Source organism: Sclerotinia sclerotiorum, genomic scaffold (genome assembly GCF_000146945.2).
Source record: "Sclerotinia sclerotiorum 1980 UF-70 scaffold_32 genomic scaffold, whole genome shotgun sequence".
NCBI classification, from domain to species: Eukaryota; Fungi; Ascomycota; class Leotiomycetes; order Helotiales; family Sclerotiniaceae; genus Sclerotinia; species Sclerotinia sclerotiorum.
Window position 1 is genome coordinate 35,503 of NW_001820804.1, and position 24,620 is coordinate 60,122.

The following is a 24,620-nucleotide window of genomic DNA, read 5'->3' on the forward strand; positions in this document are numbered from 1 at the left end:
GAAAGTTCATACAACACTGCCGTGTCCACTCTTACCGCACACAAGTCACACATTCTGGCTCTTCTCCAATTTCAGTTTTATCACAGTATGGAATATTTTGAGTTATAACAGGCGATCTCGTGCTTTAGTCCTAATTTTATATCATTTGCTTTGCTACTGGGAGACTCGAAACCGAAAGCCTATCTAGTAAAGAAAGTCCAGTTCTGACGTACCAAGATTGAATTTTAGGTTCAATTGTATTGTCCTCTTTGATTCCGAAAATGCATGCAGTTTATTTTTGTCCTTTTCTTACGTGTGCGAATGTTGTTGGAAGTCCAAAGTATATACACCTGCAGTGCTAAACTAATCCCTCAAGCTAGATGCGGTGTGTCCAATAGGTTTTTCGTATTCAGTCCTGATGGACGTCGAAACGGCTAGTCTGTGATTTTATTGGATTACATGAATTATTTAGAGGAATTTTAATATAAAAAGTCTGGACTAGATAATCCAAAATTCAAAAATCTAGATTACAGTCCGGACTTTTGGACTTAATTAATAATGATGTCATATGATATCACTTCTCACATGTTCTGAATATTGTACAATATATTCACATAATCGAATATCATACATATAATATCATTATTTATATGATATGAAGATCGCATAAACCAAATGTCATGTAATATGGTTATTCAATAAGAAGGTCTAATTTTTCTAGATTGCAATTCAGCTTGTTGGGGATTTATGTTCTCCTGAACGAACTGTTTAAGTTCTCATCAGCGTGAACCTCAACTGTTTAAGATAAAACATCCAATCCGTGCTGCGCTCCGCGAACTATTGGACGCCCTGGCTTGTTGTCAGAAGGAGCTAGATGACTTGTTGTTTGTAAATGTTGGGTTTCTTAAGACCAGAAAGAGTATCAGATTGAATTGATTGATTCTCTAGCTAAGCAGTTAAGCTGCGAGCATATATTCAAAAAAATGAAGGAATAGGTTGGGTATTCGGCCTTCGGAATTAAAGTGCTTTGAAATCAAAATATTGAAAGCAAACAAACAGTATACCAAAAAGGAAAGAATGAATTAAAAGTTGAGTTTTGTTTGCTCCTTATATGCATATGTACTATATATGCATATGCTGCCAAGATCCCAGGAGGTCAACAGTAAATTTATGAACAAAATGGAAAGTACTACTGAGTATGTAGACTGGATGAACCATTTGAGTGGAAGGAAGAATGTGGTAATTAAACGTACGAGTAGAAAAGTAGATTGGCGGAGTGGATCAATCATCTCGAAATCCGAAAAGCAACCAAAATTTACATTAGAGGATCAAGAACAGACTATACATTAGCATCATACGAGCTTCTGAGGAGCATAGAATTAGTCTCTAGGACAGTGAAGTTCCACAAAATAATATGTGCCATTTTAGCGAGGTATTCCCCTGGATACGGAGGACGCCTCAAAAACTGATGTGATTATAGGGCTTTACACGGTATTAGTACTATAAAAGGCCTATAATTTTATACCTGGACCATATGACTAACACTAATTAACATTTAGCAAATTTATAAGAATTAATGTATAATAAATTTTATCTAATTCTACTTCTAATCGAATAAAATTATAGGGCTAAAATAACTATCAATTTTCAGGGTTCAATCCGAAAGGTCGAACTATAGTGTATTATAGTACTAATACTCTGCAAAGCCTTATAATCGTATCAGTTTTCGAAGCGTCCTCTGTATAATTCTCCACTACAGGTTACTGTCAAATACGAGGTCTTCATGTACCAGTGGAAACCCTACAAAAAAGGCTACTCGCTATCTATGAGTAGTAGATTGTTAATATGTTCCAGATACGTTCGGCAGCAATCCTCATGATGTACACAGGCCTGCCAAATACGCAGGTCGGCACAATATGCGAGAAGTGTTATTAGCTGATTATTTTTCGATTTTAAGTCTAAGTCTAGTACCCCACTTCTCGTCCACCCCTAATCTCGGCCACTCTTTTATACAGAGAATCATGATTTTCACCTATTAATATTTCAATAATTAATGAATAAAATTAATTGAAATTTAAATTATAGATTTATTATATAGATATTAGTAAATATTGATAATTTCAAATTTTTCTCAATTTTATTGGTTGAAATATGAATAACTGAAATTATGATTTTCAATTTGTATAGGATTTGTATACAAGTTTGAAAAATATTAAAATTTAAAATAACCTTTTAACAAAAATTATTAAAAATAAATTATATAATTTTTTAAGTTATTTAGATTATAATTGATCAAATAAATTGATTTATTTTAAAAAATAATTTACAGAAATCCTATTAATCAAAATGTTCTGATTTTTAATCTCCATAAAATCTAAAAATATCAATAAATGATTTTCTATATAATTTAAAATTAAAATTCTAATCCATTATATTTCATTTGATTTGAAGATTTCAAAAAATCTTATAATTTATTTTTAATGATTTTTGTTGAAAAGTTATTTAAGGTTTTCAAGATTTTCAAATTTGTATATAAATTTTATACAAATTGAAAATCGTAATTTCAACCTTTAATTTCTCAACCAACAAAATCGCGAAAAATCTAAAATTTTCAAAGTGTATTATTATATAAAAAACAAATTCAAAATTGAAATTTAAAAGAATTACATTCATAAATAAGAGTTATAAAAGTCGATTTTCGTCATTTTTGGTGAGGGAAAGTGGCCGGAATTAGGGGTGGCCGGAAAGTAGGGTACTAGACTTACAGCTTACTCTCTTAATCTTTCTTTATGCTGCATTTCGTGCTTTAGGAGAAGCACTGAGCATGTATTTGTATCTCTTGACTGTCGTATGCTATCATCGCTGTCATCAGCCTCTGTTTAACCTCCTCGTCTAGCATTTCCTTGTTAGTTCTCTGATCGTTTGTCCTCACCTTCGCTTTACTTCTCCTATCATTCCCCCAAAAACACCTTTCATGCGCAACAAGCGCTACACACCTTCTTTAAACCTTGAAAACTACAATAATCACGCACAAACTCATACACCCCTCTCGGTCTCCACGCCTTAGACGTCCAATAACTTCATTTTCAAACCACTAAAGCTTACAAGTCTCCAAGTCTCCAAATCCCCAAATTTCCCCTTCTTTTCTATTACTAAAAACAGGAAATAACCATCTGCAATCTCTGGCACTGCATCCATATCACATAACTGGTGTTAAACGCCACCAAATGCAGCATCACTAAACTCTAGGAACAGAAAAATAGGAATTCATCAAATCTCAATTTATCTTCATGTAATACTTTCAGGGGCTTAAACATCAAAGGAATGGTATATAACCATGTGGTCCTTTTGAGAAATTGAAGTCCTAGAAATGACTTTGTTCTCAGTAACAATTGCGAGTCAAACACGATATCTTGCTCGAGCTCCGGTATAGTGGCGTAATATTCTAAATTATCATAAAATACTCGAATAACAGAGAATCTTCACCTCAATCACTAGCAATGATTCCTCTCAGGGAAGCTATTGCTTGGCCATTTTTAACTACCGCTGAAAAAAGTACCGCTTGCACCCCACGGAACGTGCTGTTAAGTATAGGCTGTGCTATGAGCTAGGAGTTTAAAATATAATAAGCTATTGCAGATTTCCTCCTATTAAATTCAGGTCGGTTAGTTGGAGCATGGTATTATCTTGAGGAAGCATGTTTGATTTATGGGTAATAAAAGAAGAAAGACTTTGTGTACATGGTCAGAACTGGTGAATGAAGAACCCACCGTTCTAACGGCTATTATGTGCTGTACTGATCCTTTATGATGGAGATTAATCATGACTAATCCACTGAGTTATGAGAAAATTGACAAGTTAGATTCCCCAGCCAACATTGCGTCCTATTCAGCAGCGGATGGTCATATCCTTTCACATAAACTTGTAGTATTCTGCTAAAACAAAAACTCAGACATATCAAAAATCGACTAGAAGAAATTCTCTGACGCCTAGGCGAGGAGTACCTTTACGATGTTAGAATTTTCACTTAAAATACACATGAAAACTTATGTGCTGGCGCTCCCAGGAAGAAATTTAATGGGTAGAAGGAGTTCATTGGGAACGGTGTTTGGGAGTAGGAATGAAGAAAGGGGTAGATGAGATCAAGTGGGATGTTGATAAGGGTTTTGAGATTAAGCGAGAAGGTAATAGGGGAGAGTAGAAGTAGGTAATCTTGGAAAAGAAGGAAAGAAAAGAGGGGAAAAAAAGGTCAGGGCGTGTGTAGGGAACATAGAGATGGTTATACTATCCTTATAATTACTGCGTCTTTCTTCGAAACGTGACTTTAATCGTTTTCTTCTACATTCAATATTCGCGAATACTTAAATTGAATAACGATTAATTCTCAAATTAAGTCTAGTGCTCTACTTTTGGACCACCCCTCTTTTGGAACACCTTTTTACACCAAAAATCATGATTTTCACTTATTAATAACTTTACAATCAACTGATGGAATTCGATAAAATTTGAACTATAGATTTATTAAATAATTATAATTCAATTCTAAAAATTTTAGATTTTTTGAAATAAATTTCATTGAGATTTATATAGGATTTATATATAAATTTGAAAAATTATTAAAATCTATAATAACTTTTCAACAAAAATAATTAAAAATAAACTGTATTTTTTTTTTGGACTTTTTGAATTAGAATCAATTAAATAAATTAATTTATTTCAAGAAATAATTTACGGAAATCCTTTTAATCAAAATATTATGATTTTTAATCTTTGTAAAATGTGACGCCTCACACCTCCGGGTCACGTGGCATGCCCCGTTTGTATTTAATCATAGGAAAACTCTCTACTCTTGTTTTCCTTCTTCTTTTCTCCTTAGCTTAGTATTTTCTAATACAAGATACTTTACCCAGTATTCTTGAGTGTGACATAAAATTTATAAATATAGATAAAGATTTATTTAAATAATTTAGAATTCAAAATCTGAATCTGAATCTATTTGTGACGGAAATCCCTGCTTTCCTCCCACCCTTATTATATAAGAAACCTCAGGTACATTAACCATGTCCACACATGATACGATTACTCGGGATTAGTATGCGATTTAGGTGACCTGAGGATCAGATCCGAACAAGTACTAGGTATCAATGGTTATCGGTAAAGTAAGATCATTGGAGGGATAAATATGACTTCTTTTTGCCTAGCCATTGCGGCTAGGCCATTCATTTGTGTATATATAGAGTAGCTATCCCCATCTACAGGTGCTCTTCACCTGCGGATTCTAAGTTAAATACAATTGCTGGTCTATAAACACCCTTTTGGTCACAAATTGATTGATTATTGGGATATTAATAATTGAAAACCGTTATTTTTGGTGTAAAAAAATGGTTCAAAAGAGGGGTGGTCCAAAAAAAGGGTATTAGATTTATGGAACGGAATTTCGCAAGGCTACTTATATTAGGGTTTCGCAGCACTGACGACAGGAATTATAGCGGCGTCACATGTCTGGATTGAGAGGTCAGGTGGCAATGCTGCTTCGAGTTCTGGAAGTCGATGACTTTGCCAGGATATGAGTGGAAATGGACTTAGATTAAGATTGCTGTTAAATTTTAAAAGATTTAGCTCAAAAATGTATCTATTTAAGGGTATTACTGAAATCAACGATGAAATATAGAGTAGAAATGAACTCTAAACAATCACATACTTTTTTCCCGATAAATACTCCTCGAGTCCTATATATTTGACATTCCATCTTCTCCATTAGATATGATGTAGAAATATAAAATACCACGCTGTAGAAGAAACAAGGAACTACGAAAAAAAAAAAGAAATCATCTACATCAACACAGCCACAACTTATACTCCCTCCTCTCACTTCCTCATAAACATCTTCCCACTCCCCATCTCAACATCGCTTCCGGCACTCTCCCTCTTCAAATGCCCCACGCCTTGGTTCTTACTTCTAAATTTAAAATTTGCCTCCATCCAAGCTCCTTTCATAGCGATTCCCGGATGCAATAAAGTAAGTGCTCCCGTCGCTAACACAATCATAACACCTTCCAGGACCATAAATTCCGCTTCATGGCTCACAAAAAGAGAACCATGGAAACCGCCAGATAGTTCTATACATCTATAGATGGAACGGATGAGGATTGTGATAGTCGCCAAGCAAAGTCCGGCGAGGAATGATTTAAAGAGTGAGGAAGAGACGAGATGGATGTAGCGAGTATTCCAGGTACCTTCTGCGCGGTGAACTCTCCATGTGAAATCTGCGCAGAGAATGGTAAAGAGGATGAGAGAAAATACTTGGAAGGCGAGACCTGCTAACATGATGTTTTTTCCCAAGTTACTCTGACTAAGTGTATTGGCAAGTGAAGCGATGGCCCCACCAACGGCTTGAAGCACTAATGAGATGATATCGCAGGTGCAGAAGATGATGGTATATGTTCCTGGTCTGAAGCGAGAGATTTCTTGGCCATATAAGATGACGATTCGAGATAGACATAGGTAGATTGCCGCAGTGAGGAACGCAGGGGCGATGGTTAGACAGATGAGGTACATTAGGAAGTAGTTGTTATCGAAAGGAGAATTATGAATAAGAATCCTGGCTATGTAACCGATGATTTCTAAAATCTAAAGTGTTAAGATAGTTAGCATTTTGATTCTTGTCATTCATTTGATTGAGCATCCATTCCTTAATAGAGTGTAGTGTAACGAGAAGGCCGTGAGTAGAGTATAGAACATACCAATCCAAACATCATAGCAACCATGTATCCCCATGTTTTAAACTTGATCCCCAGTCCCAATTGTGCAATAAAAAAGATCCCAAACAAAACGGCGTAGATGGTATTTCCAGCAACATTGGGCAGGTACTCAAAACTTGACAACGAAAGATCACAAGTATCAAGTGTGCATAGGTGGGGGTCCATGAGCAAAGTTACATTACCGTAGCCAGCTCCATGGCCATCGGAATGAGTTAAGTTTGTCATTTTGGGACCGCTTTGGAGTGAAGAAATGCCAGCCAGGAGTAGAAATCGGTATGAACCGAAATGAGAACGGGAAACAGAAGAAGATTAATATTTGAGAATGATTGAAGTTTGTCATTTTGATATTTGGAGAATTTCACTTGGCTTTAATATTTCCAACATCAGGCAGTGCATTTCACATAACAATGTAGAAGTCGGCACCACGGAGTTTGCTTCGCAAAGAATTCGTTGCGAAGCATACGACGACCATACGGAATTTATCACGGCCCTACCAATGATGTTGCATTGACACAGACAGCGATACTTATGTCAGCCTTTAGTCAGCAAATTAAGAACTACGATTGGCTCAATCGTAGTTATGAAGGATGACTAGTAGATGGACTTGGCTACATCGGCATCCCCAGCAGCTCCAAATTTAAGCTTGGCTTTAATCCTTCGAAGCGTTCAGATGGAATGGTTTCATGAAAATATCCGTGAGGATATTTATTTAGCAAGGCTGAAAATGACGAAACACGTGAAAGAACTGCTCTTCAAGAACTGAAGCGACCCACAAATTTTAACTGGATTGATTAAGAGATTGGGACTGAGCCAGCATTACCATCCTCTTGTGAAGGCTTAGGAGCGCTTGCTATTCTGTTTCTCGCTAGCTAACTCCCGCCGTTGACCTCTTCTCGTAAATACGCCGTTGTTACTTGGCAGAAACGTGGAATGAAATGCTCATTCTAACCGCTGATTATAAATGTATGAAATGCGCAACAAGTCCCATGCTTCATATGCGATGGATAATCAATTCGTCTTTCCATCATTCTCAATGAAATGAATCAAGATTTAGGATTGGGAGGCTTGACTTGTTGGACTTCCGCATACCATAAATATTGATACATCACATATGGTCACCTCCTCCTTGTGTGATCTCTCACAAACATGGTGATTTGCGGAAAGTCCAACTATAAGGTCATTGGCTTCGGAATTTGGATCTGAGATCAGAGAAGACACCTGTGAGAAAGCTCTTACGAAATAAACCATGGCAAATGTAATATGATCTCTTGCTAATTGGCCATAAAAGGAAAAGGAAAGAAGAACCAATCAGTCACTACCTAATAATACGAAGTTGGCTGGGTGAGACGATAAACATTGTTGGCTCGACTTTCAATGAATCTTCTCCAACATGGACGACGGTGACACGAGGACTTCCAACATCTTGGCCTGTGATATCACGGAAGCACTATCTGACGGATTGGGAAAAGTTGAGTTGCGGTTTAGGGGAGTGTCAAGTTTTCGATATTAAATTTAAGTTGTAGATAGATGCTCCCCCGAGTTCCCGAGGACACGGAGCTAGAAAGAAGAGACGACATCATGCAGTAGTAAGGTATGTATGATAAGCCAAACGAAAGGGCGGAAGTACGAGGACATGGATCAATTATGACAATTCAAGTTACATGGAGAACTCCGTACAGAAGAAAATCAAAATTCTCCTACTTGAGCCACATTAATAATAAGTTACAAAGCGTAGCTCCATATATACCTAGTGCTCTGTACAGCAACAAAAGTTGCACATCTTCTTTCGCATCACAACCAATCAGTCAACATAGAAGTATATTCACCGACTTTCAATGATGTGCCAGCGTAGAAAGAAAACTCCATCTCACGTGATGTCAATCAACAATTTGACGAATCTTACTAACCAATGAAAATCTACTGGTCCGATTTCGCACTTCACTTTTCGCAGCATTCACACAACACAAGAACTTTATGCAGTGATGTGCATAATGCATAACACCACACACCACCAAATAATCAAAATTCATAAAAAACAAAAAAAAATCAAAGAAGAGCGTCAGAGTCATACCTACCTAATACGTAGATACCTCAAAAGATCTTCCTTGGAAAAGCATAAATACCGGTCTGCGTCTGTTTATGAGAAATTTTTCTTTCTTCTCTTGTTTGAATCAATTCACTTTCATCATCATATCAATTGATCTTTTATCAAGGGGATCTTATCTCTTCTCTTCATCTTCTTCTACCCCTTAAATATTTCTCTTCCATCATCAAGAACTCCAATTCAATTCAATTCAGTTCAATTCAAATTCCTTTGAAAGGTCAACAACCCACATACGCACTTCCAAGACTCTTCTCTTCCCTCAGTCCAACAAATCACCCATCACAAACTTCTCAATAACCACACAATGTGTCCTTCCTGCGAGCCCGAGCAGGCTTTAAATACCATTGCCGCTCATGCGAATGGCAATGGCTCTACTTCCAATGGATCAGGCGGAGGTTCGCATTCAACCCTCAATTTCCATGCTTAGTATCATCGCTGACTTTCAATTCTAGCTCATCCAGGATATACAGCAATTGAGACCAAGAAGAACCCACACCCAGCAAAGAGAGAGAACCCATATCAACCAGTCGGCGACTTCCTTAGCAATATTTCGAGTTTCAAGATTATAGAGAGTACACTGAGAGAAGGTGAACAATTCGCCAATGCTTTCTTTGACACCGAGAAGAAGATTGAAATCGCCAAGGCTTTGGATGATTTCGGTGTTGACTACGTGAGTCATTGCTCTTATACTGACTTCGCATTGGAACAATTTTACTGACATGAGGTCCGCAGATTGAATTAACTTCACCAGCTGCTTCAGAACAATCAAGAGCTGATTGTGAAGCCATCTGCAAGTTAGGATTGAAGGCTAAGGTTGGTACCACTAGCTTTCGCACAATCAATGGCATACGCATACTAACTTCTATAGATTCTTACCCACATCAGATGTCACATGGATGATGCAAGAATCGCAGTTCAAACTGGTGTTGATGGAGTGTAAGTTGCGCTATTACTATAGACAAATATTTTTTTCTAACATGTTTTAGTGATGTCGTTATCGGTACCTCATCTTATCTCATGGAACATTCCCACGGAAAGGATATGACCTACATCAAGAACACCGCAATTGAAGTTATCGAATTCGTTAAGTCACACGGCATCGAAATTCGATTCTCTTCAGAAGATTCCTTCCGTTCAAACCTCGTCGATCTCCTCTCGATTTACTCCACCGTTGACAAGATTGGTGTTAACCGTGTTGGTATTGCCGATACTGTCGGATGCGCTTCCCCAAGACAGGTTTACGATTTAATCAGAACTCTTCGTGGTGTCGTTAGCTGTGATATCGAAACACATTTCCACAATGATACTGGTTGCGCTATCGCAAATGCATACTGCGCTTTAGAGGCTGGTGCTACTCACATTGATACCTCCGTTTTGGGTATTGGTGAGAGAAATGGTATCACGCCTCTGGGTGGATTAATGGCCCGTATGATTGTCGCAGATCGTGAATACGTCATGGGCAAATACAAGCTTCACAAGCTCAAGGATATTGAAGATTTGGTTGCACAAGCCGTTGAGGTCAACATTCCTTTTAACAACTACATCACTGGTTTCAGTGCTTTCACTCACAAGGCTGGTATTCACGCCAAGGCTATTCTCAACAACCCATCCACCTACGAAATCATCAATCCAGCCGATTTCGGTATGACCAGATACGTTCACTTCGCATCAAGACTTACTGGATGGAACGCCATCAAGTCTCGTGCTAATCAATTGAACATCGAAATGAGCGATGAACAGTACAAGGAGTGCACTGCTAAGATCAAGGCTCTTGCCGATATTCGATCCATCGCAGTTGATGATGCTGATTCAATCATTCGTGCTTTCCACAGACAAACCAAGACTGGCAAGGCTGTTGAACTTTTGCCAAACATGACCGAGCAGGAGAAGACTTTGTTGGCCCAGAAGGAAGCTGAAATTGCTGGAGTTCCTGAGAAGCGCAAGTTGGATGAGGTTGCCGAGGGTCAAGCTAAGAGGGCTAGAAATGATGTTTCGGCATAAATGAAGAGAGGAAAGGATGAAATCTGATTTGAACCAAGTCTGTTCTGTTAGGGGGTAGCTGAATTCTTCCCAGACAAGGCGGATCTAAAGGAAAGTAGTTGAAATCTTCCTAGATCCTGGTTCAAAGATGATGGAAATCTTCCTCGTTGATTCTTCATTTACGGAAACAAAATGGCAGGCTGAAAAGTTGCTTGAGCTATTTGATATTTCTTTCCTTTTTTTGTTTGATTCTTCCGACAGCCAAAGACAATATTCGCGACATACAATTTTTTGCGAGGTTTGCTTTGCGTTGAGTGGATATCTAGTCGAGGGTGTGTTACATCATACAGTGGGTATGAGAGGAGAGCTTATTCGATAATCTGAAAATACAATGCTATGCATGATTTACTTGTTTCTTGAGAAGTTGACTGATTGAATTGGTGATTGATTATGCTTGATGTGATGAGAATCTTTTTTTGGACTAAGGTAATAATTGACCACTGAAATGATATTGGTATTGTGCAATTGATGTCATTGAAAAACTAATTCCTACGCATTAAAGCCACATCTTGGTTGAAAGGCCATCACCTGCCTCATTAATTCTCCGACCACTCCACCAAATCATTAACTTTTTAATTCATTCCATTGAGCCACTAACTTAGAAATCCACCAACCCATCCATAATCATCATGTCATAGCAAATCCACATATCCACACTTCCCTATCCCCGCCAAATATCCCTTCCTTCACACGAAACAATCTTCCCTTCCTCTCACAAAAGAGCCACAACTCCCAACGCCGCTCCCATCAATCCTCCTACCATCTTAACACCCACCGTAGGCGCTGCGTTAGTCGTAGCAGATGTAGGTGAGCTTGATGTTGCCGAACCTGTAGTTCTGGATGATGTGGATGTGGATGTGGATCTAGATGTTGTACTTGTAGCTGAACTCATTACTCCGCCAGGATTTGATGTTGTAGCTGATGCGGAGCTCATTGCTCCTCCTAGATTGGAAGAACTTAGTGCACTTCCTGTTGCGCTTTCTGTTGCGCTCCCAGTGGAAGATACGCTAGTATTGGTGAGGATGCTGAGGACACCGCCTGGATCACTAGAACTCAATGGACTTCCGCTTGCCCCGGGCGCGCTGGTCGAGCTAGCGAGACCTCCTGGATTTCCAGAAGTGATGGCACTTCCTCCTTCTGTAGTTACACTTCCTGTTACTGCAGATGCAGATGCGGAAGCGGAGAAAGCAGCACAGAGTGCAGCGCCGACGCTAGCGGCACTTGCAAGCTCATTGGCGTTGCAGGCTGAGATGAGACATGGGGTTGCGGCGGTTTGAATGGCGGTTTGGGCGGTGCCGCATTGGCAGGCTTGATCGTTGGCTCCGCAGCCGGCGACGGAGATGGCGCTCTGGAGACAGGGGATCTGTTTTTGTGGGTGGTTAGTTGGTTGTTGGTAGAGGGGGTGGGTGAGATGGGAGGAAGAGAACGGCAGGTGGGTGGAATGAGAATGAAAGGGACAGATGGGAAGAAAACTTACAGCACAAGCAGGTTCCGCACCGAAATTCTGGGCAGATACCGAGAGGAGAGTACCTGCAATCGAGAAGGCGGTGGTGAACTTCATCTTGAGAGTAGAACTATTATTGTATTGAACCTTTGATTTGTTCTTGTAATGTTTATTTTGTGATATTGTATTTGTGTACACGGATGACTTTTGAATAATTGATTTATTAGAGAGGGGAAAGAGATGGTAAATACAGAGTAAGAAGAAGATGGGGTATTGATAATCACTTGATAAAGTAATAGTGAATTGAATTGATTGAATAGAATTGAATTGAACGTAAGATTATATATTCAAATGGGTAAATGAATGAATGAATACTCGCACTTTTAAGACAGACAGACTAGATTGGACTGGGCTAGATCTGGCTGGCTCTTTCTTTTCCTGGACCTGGACTTTGACTTTGACTTTGACTTACTTGGACCTACCTTAGTTTCCTTAGTTGCGGGGAAATTTTATTATCGACAGGGAAGAAATACTTGCCGCTTCATGATAGAATTTGACCTGTTAAGGTTATTTATTGCTTGTTGAAGTTTGTACTTGTTTGTATCGACCGTACTACTCGCGAGTAGTATAGAGTACACTTACCGGTATACGTAAGCAATGTACACGTTGGATTGGATGAAATAGGAAGCTCAAATTTGAGTTTTTGAGTTTTAACTTTCAACTTTTAACTTTGATGGCTGATGGCTGATGGCTGATGGCTGATGGCTGATGGCTGATGGCTGATGGCTGATGGCTGATGTTGGTGAAGTTCGGGTAAGGTTTCCAGGTACGAGTATAGTATAAGGTGAAGTGAGGTAGGTCTAGATCTAATAGGTTGGAATTATATAGAGGGACCTAATGAAATGAATTGACTAATAATTCATATAGAATACCTAGTTAACCTTATCAAACAGCACAGAGTTTTATTTCTCTTATTTTTCGTATTTGTTTGTCTGTCAAAAATCAATTGAATCCTTTAATTTGACTCTATTGAATCTTAACTTGAGGCTTACTAGATAACCTACCTATTGATTTGCTTTGATATCTGGGCAACTTTACTCGTCCTCCCCTTCCCCGCCACGGTATTTCCACGCAATACCGACTTGTAGATCAAATCACGATGGATCGATCATCATCATCACCCCAGTAACCTTATCACAACCACTCATCTCTTTCCTCATCTCATCATCTCATCTACACTTTATTATACCGAGTACATCATAGCCATGTACATCATTTTCCAGCCTTCCTCTCTTGATCTGATTTTATTGAAAAATCGGGAAACTCATTACGCATGCTTGATTCCTGCACCTGCTTAAGAAAGAAAGATATAGATTGGTCGTGCTACTTACTGCTTCACACGTGGCGGTTCTGGGTACTCGTAACCTTATTACTTATGCCCCCAGCCATCTTTGAGATGTGGTGTTGGCTGAAGATCAAAGTAGGTATATTGTACACCGTTGTTTTGACTGGGACCAATAGTAGGAATTGAGATGTTTAGGTTTGTTGTGTGAGTTGGTATAGTATCTGGATGATCTTTCATGATATTTAATCTTTCCGCTGAATTGGATGCATGATAAGATTCAACGTCCAAGGTAACCTTAAATCCATCGATTAACTTCAACATCTTGATCTCAAATGATCTACATACATAAAGTCATGTATAAACAGGAAGAAATTAATTTGGAATCAGTTGTGCAAGGGAGTGTTCTACATATGAGACTACCCAGCTTGAATATAAAAAGTTATTATAGTCTAGTAATGATTTCAGTACCTAAAACGAAACCAACACTTTATCGCCTTTAATACGGGAGTATTTCACGTGACACGAACATCTCAAAGAGTTTCAACATCTCAAAATAATATCAACCTGTTTACATCTGAAATGTTCTCAATACCTAATCAAAGTCTCATAATGTACGATTACGATTCAAACTATTGGAGACAATTGTCAAAAGATCCGATGAGAACAACACCACCGAGTTGAGTAAGCAGTTTCGTATTATCTCTCTCTCTATCACCGCTTCTTTTTAAGAATATATACAAATTCCAACTTCGAGATCGATTAATACTTATACCACAGTCGCCAGCCAACTATCTTCTATCCATCCTACACGTAACTAGTTGGTAAAATGTCTTTCTCTACTTTCTCGCCTCTCCTCGTTGCAAGCACATACCTAGTATGGACAATATCTGCCCAGCTTGGTTCCAGCTCTATATCTCACTCAATCGTGATAACAGTTACACAACTTCATAGTTCCATCATCCTCGATTTGTAGCTCTACCTTATCTTTTTTTTCCTTTTTTCTTCATCGTCAGTTTCTTTTACAGGTTGATCATTTTAGCCTCAATAGATACCTAGGTAGTTAGAAGTTTAACACACCCAATTACAATTCCATGGCACTTCCCACTTCCCGAGTCCCTTCTCACTCTCCGCCAATAAATACCATACTCTCTATCCTTCAAGCTTAGCATTAGTTAACATATGAACACTTCCCCCTCATTTCGCATATACACGAATATTGATTTTCATTTTGACAACAACAATAAAAACATTGACATCCTTCATATTCCCAATATTACTCTCCAGTTAGACATTTGGATTCTACTTTTGCATTTCAACAACATCCTTCGAGACTAATAAGACCCGGCCGGCCGGTAAGGTTAAATCTCCCCGGAAACCTCATTATCAATCATCCTATTTAATCAATCCCTGTTCATATTTGATCTCTTTATCAATAACCAACTCTACATTTTGACTCAAGTTTTCTTCCCACTTCTCTCCCTCAAAAAAGAAAAAAAAAGAACACATACCTTTACCATATATATCAAGAACAATCCAAGCAGCATAACACAAGATCCTCACATTATCCTAAAACTCAATCATATCCAGGATCGACATCTCATCTGATTATTGAACCGCCATATCTAAGATCACCACCTACACACCTACCTAGGTAATTAATACTGGGTGATCCTTCTCTGAAAATTCAACATTAGTGAATGAATAATTTACAAGTATTTAGTAATCAATCAATCAATCATCATCATCATCATCATCATTATCATCATCATCATATAGCGTTCTGAAATCTTTTCTTCATCCATATCCACCTTGCTGTCTACCCTTGTTGATTCATTGTGACATTGAGGTTTTCTTTCGTCACGGCTAGTAACTCTTGTTCCCCTTCTGAGGTTCCAACCGCGTATTTGATTCATATTTAGGATATTCGTTTTTTGGGTGGGGGGAAGGGGGGTTTCGCTAGTCAATCCAGAGTCTCTCTTTTAAACAAAACTTGCATTATGATTTAGGATATCCGCTAGTTGTGTTTGTTGAAGGTGTGGAAGGTGTAGAAGGTATCTTTGAAACATATTTTCATTTGAATATGACGCATCTAATTGAAAGAAGAGGTAAAATATTATTAGTTGAATAAGTATGTGAATGAACGCAAAACCAAAAATCTTCTCCAGCTCTATGCCAACGAGATAACGATTTTCTTAGCAGAAACTCCTTTCCTCTGCATTTTCATCCCCTTTTCTACGAGCCCCAATCCCTCTCCAATTACCATCGCCTCAGGAGCCGCAATATAGCTACCCTTCTCTAACGCTTGTGGCAAAAATTTGGAATACACAGCCTCGCCAACCTCATTCATTACCACAGTTGAGCCATCGACGAATTTGTTATTGATACCTCGGAGTACTTTCTTGATCTCATTGGAAATCGTCCAAAGAATGAACGTAGAAATGAACCTCGGGAATATGAATCGTTTCGGTGGTGGTAACATTGGATAAGAAACCATCGCAACAAATTTCTTACCATTGCATTTATCGACGATATCCATACATGCATCTGAAGCTCCTTTCCCGATAGACATTGCACCAGCACAAGTCTTGCCTCTGAATGCATTTATAATATCAGGAACTGCCGATTTGCTGTTGTAATCAAACACTTGACTTGCACCGAATTTCTTGCACAGCTCGAAGTTCTTGGGAGATGAGGTAGTAATGACCTCGTAACCAGCTGCGACGGCTAACCTGAAGTTTATAATTAACGAAAATTCATGAAAGAAGTCCTAGATCCACAAAGAAGACTTACTGAATAGCATTGATGCCAACACTGGTTGAACCACCCCAAATAAGCAAAGTTTGCCCGGCTGGTTTTGGGGAGACCGACGGCAATCCTAGTGCCAGGTGATCCTTTTGAAATAGCCCAGCAGCAGCTGTAGAAACTCCCAGAGGCAAAACGGAAGCTTGTTCATACGACAAATTATCCGGAATTGGCGAAGTCATATTCTCCAACAAAACAGTGTAGAGCTGAAAAGCACTTTGCGTAGGAGTATTCGATGGCTCTGTGGTTCCCATTGCCATGCCCACGACACGATCTCCAACCTTAAACCGCGTAACACTATTTCCAACTTCAACTACTTCTCCAGATACATCATATCCAAGAATGCATGGATATTTCACCCAAGGGAATAGCAAGCCATCCAAATCTTGTTTCATCCAATCTGCTGGGTTAATAGCAATAGCTCCATTTTTTATAACAATCTCATTCTTCGAGGGCCGAGTATAAGGCGCGGGTTTGACTTCTAGCTTCGCAGATTGATTCAACCATACAGCGGAATTTGGGGAGAGCTTTGCCGAGGAAGACATGCCGATTGGAGGTACGGGCGAGGACGCGAGAGAGGTGGATACTGGGCTAAGACGTTAAGTCTAGATCCGCGATGAGGTGATAGAGGTGAATATTGACTAAGATGATAAGTCTAGATTTGCGAGTAGGTAACGAGAGCTGCAAGACTGAGAAGTGAGGAACAGATGTGCTATGAAAGGATTGCTGTTCTCAAAGTGAGCTGAATGAGATATACTTATACCCAATACCTACCTACCATTGCTTCACACGTTAAAGAGAGAACATGGCATGGAGATATCATATTCATTTTGTCCGATAATTTCATGAAGTTTCGAAGCTTAGATTGAGATGCTTTGAACATTGTCGATAGGTCATCGCTGCCATCTTCTGAAAATGCGAGATGAAGTTAGTGTTCGGTAGATTTTAGACTGTACGGAGTAGTGAAGTTGAAGTTGTGGATGGGGATGGATTCAAGTTTGTGATTACTAATAAATTACCTATCATGTCATTGGCTTGATGACTAAAGTAGGTTAGCAGAAACTTCAAATGCGAAGAGAGGTTAGCGCTCTCCAAGCTAATGCAGTCAATGTGAATCTTTAATTTGTTAAGCACCGGTGAACCTTAATCCGAAGTCCGAGGATGCAGATGAAGATGAGGATGAGGATGAAGTAAAACGTGGGAATCCACCACCATCGTCAGAGCGTCAACACCATTTGCAACCAGATCTTGCCAATCTCTGTAGCTCAGCTGTTGTCGTCGTAGTCCGGGAAAGAAAGTTGTCCGGGAGAGTCAATTGTCTGGGAAAACAATCTGTCCGGGAAAGCAAGCTGTCTTGGAATGTACAATAAGATTAATATCACAATTATAATTTCATTGCTTTTTGGTAGTAATTGCTTCAAAATTGATTATTGCATAATATTGTATAAGGTTAAGTTTTAAAGCTAACAGTTTTCACCTCTCTGGACAACAATATCAAGCGTGATAGGGAGAGGAAAATTTACTTTCCGGGATAGGTTAACTCGTTTCCAACACAACCGAACCTAAAATCATTCCCCCTTCATTTCCTCGTCAGTGTGATGTGTCCACCAAAACACCGCCTCGGAATACTTATATCGTGAGCATTATTGCCAGTCCAAATACTTTCCTTTCTTATCAATATTCGCGCGACCCTTAGGATAACTTAGAATTCCACCACCCGTTTGTGAACTTCCATCTGATCCAGAGCTATGAGCGCTCCCCGCTTGATATCCGAAAAGGGGGACAATCGGAAGATCAGGCCGCATAAAAAGTCGCGCCGTGGATGTGGAAACTGTAAGCTAAGGAAGGTCAAGGTAAGTTGGATATCTCATCCCATTCTAATGGGATTTGTTTTAACTGGTTGGCGATAGTGTGACGAGACCAGACCTATGTGCAAACGGTGCACAGAATTTAAAGTTCTCTGCAACTACGACCAAAAAACTTCAGCACTTCAGCTGCTTGACAAATCCTTTACTTTTGAGACACTTCAACACAGACTTCCCTACTCATTAAACCAAACGATGCCAAGCATTGTTAACCCAGGCTTGAGAGGCTTCCACAAGACCAATGTGTACGATTTGAGTGACCAAGAACATCTGGGGATATTGAATAGATTTCAGACAAGAACGGTTTACACAATTACGACAGACAGGAATCTCCAAATATATCAAAATGAGTTCATCAAGCTAGCATGTTTGGTATGTACGAGCATGGAAATTTACCCAAAGCTTTACTGACCCGCCACAGCATCCATATTTGATGCACGCTTTACTGTTATTTACGCTAATGCACGACCGACACCTGTCGATTGAGCAGAGTACAAGAATGTCTCCCTCGGAAACTTTTCATTGGTCTCAAAGTATATCACTATTTAGCAGAAAATTGTCACCTGCCCCAATTGAATCCTCATCAGAACGCGATGCTTTATGGGCAACTTCGATTCTTCTTGGTCTCATTGCGTTCTGCAATATTGAGTCAAGGACCCCACAAGAAGCATGGCCTCTGGTTCCACCTTCATCCTTAGATCTGAATTGGCTTGTGATGGGATACGGGAAGTCGCAGATTCTGAAACTGGTTCAAGACAAAAAAGCGAGTGCATTCAGAACATTGATAGCACCTGAAACTTCCGCACTATCCACACACATTCGCCTTGAGACATTGCCACAAGCTTTCATCACAGTTTTTGATTTGCATTCAAGTTCTAAATCAAATGATAATCCATATCGTCTTGCGGTATCTCTATTGTCAGATGTCATCGACGTCGACGTTGATATTACCGTCATCTTGAAGTTTTGTGCTTTTGTCGGCGAAACGCATCCACAATACAAAAGATTGCTCTTCCAAAAAGAACCTCGAGCTCTCTTGTTACTGGCCTATTGGTTTGGAAAACTTTGCCAATTTCCACATTGGTGGATTTGGAGACGTGCATCATTGGAGTGCCAGGCAATCTGCATATATTTGGAGACTTTTCACAAACATGACTTGGATGTTCAGACTCTTTTAGTCTATCCGAAAATCATGTCTGGGCTTTAGTTATTGAATTTGATGTGCTATATAAACTTTGGTAGTCAGTGCTGTCATGGCGCGATTTGTCTTTGATGGTCAATGGTCATGTGTTACTATCACTCCTAGCACCTGATACATTTTGAACACCACTAGAGGATTGACTCAATTTTGCTGTCTTTATCTCACCACAAAACTTTTCCCTTCATCATCTGCCTCATTCGTTGTGTTCCTGTACATGTCAGTTTCTCTTCCGCCACAGGGCGTATCCCAAGAAATAGTTCTCTGGTATTTGTCTGCCGTAAGGCTGTTACGATCTTGAACACTCTTGAGAGTTCCTTTTTGGCCCGAAGGGTGATCCGTAACATTTAAATGGCATTTTAATGTCGATGGACTAGGCGCGCAAATAGAACGAAGCAAAATTTTCGCATTTTCTTCATTGGCCTCTCTACAAGTTTTCATTCGTTTCCAGCAAATGTCCCTTTCACTTCCACACAATCAATCGCCAATATTCTGAAATCTGAAGCGCTTCTACTTTCCTTGTGTTTCGGGCGCATTCAAGATGAGGGGTGTTTCCATTAATCCTCCCTAAACAAAAGGAAGATCAAGACAAGGTCAATTTCTTCTAACCTACACTTTTGTCGCTCGTTCTCAAGGCGATTGCTCATTGACATCTCTTTGTTTATCACTGTCGTGCCATTGTCTCTCCTTTGTTCTCTTCCCGGCTTGTTACATAAATATACACTATCGTCTCACCCAACAGCTATATCATCATCAACTTTACACCATCAAAACCTAGGAACCCTAAGCCCAAGCTAATAACAAGCATAATCAACATCGGCATCAAGCCAAGATCTCGTTAAGCTATTCCCGCAAACATGTGTTTCAGTGCATGCAAGCCTTCCATCAGCTCCTGCAAGCAGCCTGATACTGGAGAGATTAATGATCAATCAGCCCCTGTTATTCAAGACTATATCAATGGCTGGGTGTGTTGTTGCTGCAGCATGGATAATTGCGGTAATTATGTGTGGTGTGCAGGCTGTAATCATTACACAGTCAATTGTATTTCTTGCTTTTCCTATTAAGTTACTTTGGGGACAGCATCATGTAACATGTGCCATCGCAATGTACTAGCTTCTGAGTTATTGCCTTGGTGTTTACCTTTCTATACATCCTAACAATCAAGAATTATTCCATGCGTTTTAAAAAATACTGCGTCATGATACTGCAAGTGAGTAAAATACCCAAAGTGATACTGAGAGTCCAAATTAGAAGTGAATGTTATTATTGATCGCTATGATTTTGTACAGAGTATATATTTATGCATGATCGAATATGCAAATAGTAGCTGGGAGAGAATTCTACAGTAATGAAGCGAGGGATGATGATGCGGATGAAGGGCAATGGGATAATTGGTTTAGGGACACAGCCCGTGATCTTGGATATGAGTTGCACAAAAAGAATGGGGAGGTGTTTATGATTGTTTATTTGATTAAGGAAATTTTGATGATGTTAATTGGGTGATGAAGGAATGGAAGATTCAGTAGAGGTATCAAGTCAAGATGATCTTAGTGATAGTGAAAAAGGTTTGACATCTTTATTCAGAAACTTTTATGTTCAATCGACATTTTAGTAGACATTATCGAGAATTAACCCGTGTATCCGTCCTCTTAAATGAGTGAAAATCCTCCAACATTAACATATGCATAGCCTCACCGCTTGCATAACCTCTCTGCTTCATAGATTGTTGCTGACAAAATCAATGCCCAAAAAGACTAAAATACAAAAACAATTTTGAGGTAGTGTCTCTCAACCAGTGCGTCCCATATTTATATCTGCGGCCTTCTTTGCGGCCTTCTTTGTTGCATCCGCAAAATCGTCTTGATTGTCCGCCCACTTCAAAACCTGTCTGGTCCAGCCAGATAATCTTCTTTCCCCGTCCAAAACTCCTTCCAAGGGGGGAAGTGTTGGAAAAAAGCAGTCTTCTCGTTCGTTATTTGACAGTAAATGCCAGTTTCGATAATGCACATTGATCTGGAGTGTAAAGTCGTACAGAATAATTCTCAATTCAATACAGGATTTTCGGACAACATTTAATGTCTGAGTTCGTGCCCGGTAGATGGATAATTGCTCCTGTCTTTCTTCATTGCCAACTTCATATTCTAAAAGGCTGCTTCTTTTCCAAGGCATCCATGCAGTTCAGGTTACAGCCGGCTCATCATTCATGTCGATTTCTCTTTTAAGGTTGTTCCTCTCTATTTCCAAATTTTGAACTGTTCGCTCAATGCGAAGTATAAAATCCTTAATATGTGATCTTAAAATCCCACATGCTGTCAATGTCTTTCATGCTTGCCGAAGAATCAGTCTCTCCATGTCTGCTATATCACCAACCACACCCATATGTAGTGAAATTATGTTGGATATGAGCTGCATGGTAGCTACCTCCGAATATCTGAATAACTGTCCCCAGGATTGTGTCTCCCGATTGCGTTGGATAATTTGCTCAAGTGCGATGATCTTTTCTTTAACTTCCGTTGCTGTTCTATTTGTTGTGATACTTAGATTCGTGCATGCCTGGAATGAAGTATCAAAAAATGAGAGCACAGTCCTTTGCGATAGCATCATATTCTAGTAATTGAACTAGAGCAGAATGTAGAACAGGTGATTGATCATAGATATCTGGAAGAGATTCCCCAATGTACATCTTCCGGTCTCTTGTCATGCCATCAATATTTACAAGCATTAGGCCTTGAGCCAAAATACCTGGTTTGGCATCTTTACAAGGATGGTGGTTTCCAGTTTGTTCGAAAGAGGGTGATCCATGGGGTTGGTATCCTTCAACACCACGTGAAAAGGCGAAATGTGTTATTTCCCACTCATACAGGAATAGGGGTAGGACGAAGAGTGCACCGAAGACTGATATTAGCAGAACAACCCCAAAAATCCATCTAGGTGTAGATTTTTTCTACCAAAAAGCTTACATTAGCCCCCTCCTACTTCCCTAATTGTTGTTCTTGTACATACCTTTTGCAGTTGTTGTTTTATTGGTTCCAGAACTGACGTACCGCCATCTCCTGAATGCTCTTCAATACCTGCCATATTATTGAATGACCTGCGACTGTTGAATGAGTTAAAGTTGAATGATATGTTTCTGAATGAAATTCTTTTGAACACCATGTTTTTGAATGATAGGGTCTCGAATGATATACTGTTTGGATAATTTGCTGTTGAAAATGATACGTCACTGAATGGTTTGCTGCTGGATGATCTGTTGTTGATAAACTATCAAAACGAGTGTCTTTATGGATACAGTCAATACTCTATCCATATTCCGCACAGGTCCAGAGTCTTCGGCTACTGATTTACTCGAGACAGGTTTTAAAACTTCATTAAGCTCCAATTGAGAGTCCTTGGCTTCTGATTTATTCGGCTTAGAGTTCCAGACAACGCATAAACCATCAAGCCCGAGACTTACCTGGCCTCAGATGAAGTATCATAGCATCAGAGTCTTCTGCTGTGTCGGAACCAATATGATATGAAGATCTTTTGGAATCAATAGATAGCATAGCTGCTGACAGCTCGACGTTCTTCACGAAAGGTTTGAAAGGAATGGATGAGCTTCTAGAAGGTAGAGAAGGTATCATGCCTCTGAGGTACTTTCTGAAAACAAGGGGTATTCACAAAAGAACTTCGCAAGAGACTTGTGTGTCTTTGTCAGCAACACACTAAGGTTCTTAAATACGAACAGGAATTTGCTAGACAATAAACCCTGCTCAATATAGAAGCATCGTAAACTTACTCAGAGACATTACAAACTCATATAACAATACTACAAGCACGCTAAACAAGACCAAGCAGCCTGAGGAGGAAACTTGGACGGAACTAGGGCTCGTTCAATTCACAGTAAGCCGAATAGGAGACGATTTTCTCATCTAGTTAATCGTTAAATAAAGGCGAAAGACTTCCGAGTGACTTTCAAGTTTCTTTGGAGGTAGTGATGAGGGACATACTGTTCCTAGCACACTCTCCACAGCTAATTCACCAAAGAAATAGTTCGTGATGTCACCACTAAACATTCTGGCTGCTACTAGCAATGAAATTAACTGCCGGGCATCGTGTTTATCATGCAAGTCATTTCCAAAATTCGCTTGCTAGCACTGTCTCTGGAATGAGAAAGAGCAAACTTGTATTTAAAGAGGAGGGTATTTTGTCAGGTTCTTATAGTTGGTTGAATGAATGTCATTTCCAAAGGTCCTAGCATTGAAATATGATCATGTGAGGGACCGATATTTTATGGCACATGGGTTTAACTTCTCGGTATCAGGAATTGATAAATAATACAAAATTGAAGATGAAAGGACACGATCCAGCTTGTTCTACAATCAACAAGGAATGGAGGCATAGGAAAAGAGTGAACACAGTATTATGATTCCTGGGTGTTCTATAGGTGTAGAATTCATCTCATACCTGTTGCCGATTTCTACATGTTGTGAGAAAGCTGACTTTCTGATGGGTAGTAGGTAGCTAGTCTATAGTCATATGATCACAAAGTCCTTTGCCATTAGACCCAAGGTCAGGGCTCCTCCTTCCCTTCCAGAAATCAATTGTTTATTCATCTCTTGCGTACAACCAATTCCGTTGTTTTCCATCATCTTCCCTCCTCAACTTTACAATTAGGAAAGCTATGGTTATAAAATAATGTCGAGCTATCATCACGAATTTGATTCTTCCTCCCGAAATAGCAAGTATTATATAAGATTAACCTTGTCTGAAAAAGAGAAAGTATAATCTTAATACTTTCTCTTTTCATGTCACGATTCACCATTAGGATTAGTGTCCTGAGGCAAATAGGAGTATCACGTGATGGATAGCCTGGATAGACCAGTCTATCCAGGCTATCCAATAGCATTCAGAAGTATATAGTCAGAGTAGTTTCATAGTATAGGAGCTTGGTGCTCAAATTAGTTATCAATTAGTTTACCTACATTCTACTTGATCTAGTAACGAATTCACTTTCAAGTGAATACCAATGATAAAGCCTTAACCTATAACTACCAACCGACGAACCTTAGGCAGCCGCTGCCCCCAGTACAGAATCGTTAC

The 24,620-nt window shown here is 39.3% G+C and overlaps 10 protein-coding genes across 10 annotated transcripts; 4 read left to right on the plus strand and 6 right to left on the minus strand.

Annotated features, from left to right (window-relative positions):
* Window positions 1–5,847: 5,847 nt before the first annotated feature.
* Window positions 5,848–6,965, minus strand: SS1G_14304 (hypothetical protein; the record flags this gene model as incomplete). The annotated part of the gene is made up of 2 exons (XM_001584641.1): window positions 5,848–6,609; window positions 6,723–6,965. The coding sequence occupies 2 exons, from the start codon at window positions 6,963–6,965 to the stop codon at window positions 5,848–5,850; spliced, it is 1,005 nt and encodes a 334-aa protein (XP_001584691.1).
* Window positions 6,966–8,130: 1,165 nt separating this feature from the next.
* SS1G_14305 (predicted protein) lies at window positions 8,131–8,250 on the plus strand (the record flags this gene model as incomplete). Its single annotated transcript, XM_001584642.1, has 1 exon — window positions 8,131–8,250. One exon carries the CDS (start codon window positions 8,131–8,133, stop codon window positions 8,248–8,250), a length of 120 nt encoding a protein of 39 aa, XP_001584692.1.
* Window positions 8,251–9,148: 898 nt separating this feature from the next.
* Window positions 9,149–10,845, plus strand: SS1G_14306 (hypothetical protein; the record flags this gene model as incomplete). The annotated part of the gene is made up of 5 exons (XM_001584643.1): window positions 9,149–9,239; window positions 9,297–9,514; window positions 9,577–9,657; window positions 9,713–9,780; window positions 9,831–10,845. 5 exons carry the CDS (start codon window positions 9,149–9,151, stop codon window positions 10,843–10,845), a joined length of 1,473 nt encoding a protein of 490 aa, XP_001584693.1.
* A 751-nt stretch (window positions 10,846–11,596) lies between these two features.
* SS1G_14307 (predicted protein) lies at window positions 11,597–12,445 on the minus strand (the record flags this gene model as incomplete). Its single annotated transcript, XM_001584644.1, has 2 exons — window positions 11,597–12,247; window positions 12,362–12,445. The coding sequence occupies 2 exons, from the start codon at window positions 12,443–12,445 to the stop codon at window positions 11,597–11,599; spliced, it is 735 nt and encodes a 244-aa protein (XP_001584694.1).
* Window positions 12,446–13,757: 1,312 nt separating this feature from the next.
* SS1G_14308 (predicted protein) lies at window positions 13,758–13,994 on the minus strand (the record flags this gene model as incomplete). Its single annotated transcript, XM_001584645.1, has 1 exon — window positions 13,758–13,994. The coding sequence occupies one exon, from the start codon at window positions 13,992–13,994 to the stop codon at window positions 13,758–13,760; it is 237 nt and encodes a 78-aa protein (XP_001584695.1).
* Window positions 13,995–15,840: 1,846 nt separating this feature from the next.
* On the minus strand, window positions 15,841–17,020 carry SS1G_14309 (hypothetical protein; the record flags this gene model as incomplete). Its single annotated transcript, XM_001584646.1, has 2 exons — window positions 15,841–16,402; window positions 16,464–17,020. 2 exons carry the CDS (start codon window positions 17,018–17,020, stop codon window positions 15,841–15,843), a joined length of 1,119 nt encoding a protein of 372 aa, XP_001584696.1.
* Window positions 17,021–18,839: 1,819 nt separating this feature from the next.
* SS1G_14310 (hypothetical protein) lies at window positions 18,840–19,547 on the plus strand (the record flags this gene model as incomplete). The annotated part of the gene is made up of 1 exon (XM_001584647.1): window positions 18,840–19,547. The coding sequence occupies one exon, from the start codon at window positions 18,840–18,842 to the stop codon at window positions 19,545–19,547; it is 708 nt and encodes a 235-aa protein (XP_001584697.1).
* Window positions 19,548–20,852: 1,305 nt separating this feature from the next.
* Window positions 20,853–21,041, plus strand: SS1G_14311 (predicted protein; the record flags this gene model as incomplete). Its single annotated transcript, XM_001584648.1, has 1 exon — window positions 20,853–21,041. The coding sequence occupies one exon, from the start codon at window positions 20,853–20,855 to the stop codon at window positions 21,039–21,041; it is 189 nt and encodes a 62-aa protein (XP_001584698.1).
* Window positions 21,042–21,326: 285 nt separating this feature from the next.
* Window positions 21,327–21,707, minus strand: SS1G_14312 (predicted protein; the record flags this gene model as incomplete). Its single annotated transcript, XM_001584649.1, has 1 exon — window positions 21,327–21,707. One exon carries the CDS (start codon window positions 21,705–21,707, stop codon window positions 21,327–21,329), a length of 381 nt encoding a protein of 126 aa, XP_001584699.1.
* A 397-nt stretch (window positions 21,708–22,104) lies between these two features.
* SS1G_14313 (predicted protein) lies at window positions 22,105–22,616 on the minus strand (the record flags this gene model as incomplete). The annotated part of the gene is made up of 2 exons (XM_001584650.1): window positions 22,105–22,482; window positions 22,542–22,616. 2 exons carry the CDS (start codon window positions 22,614–22,616, stop codon window positions 22,105–22,107), a joined length of 453 nt encoding a protein of 150 aa, XP_001584700.1.
* Window positions 22,617–24,620: the final 2,004 nt, after the last annotated feature.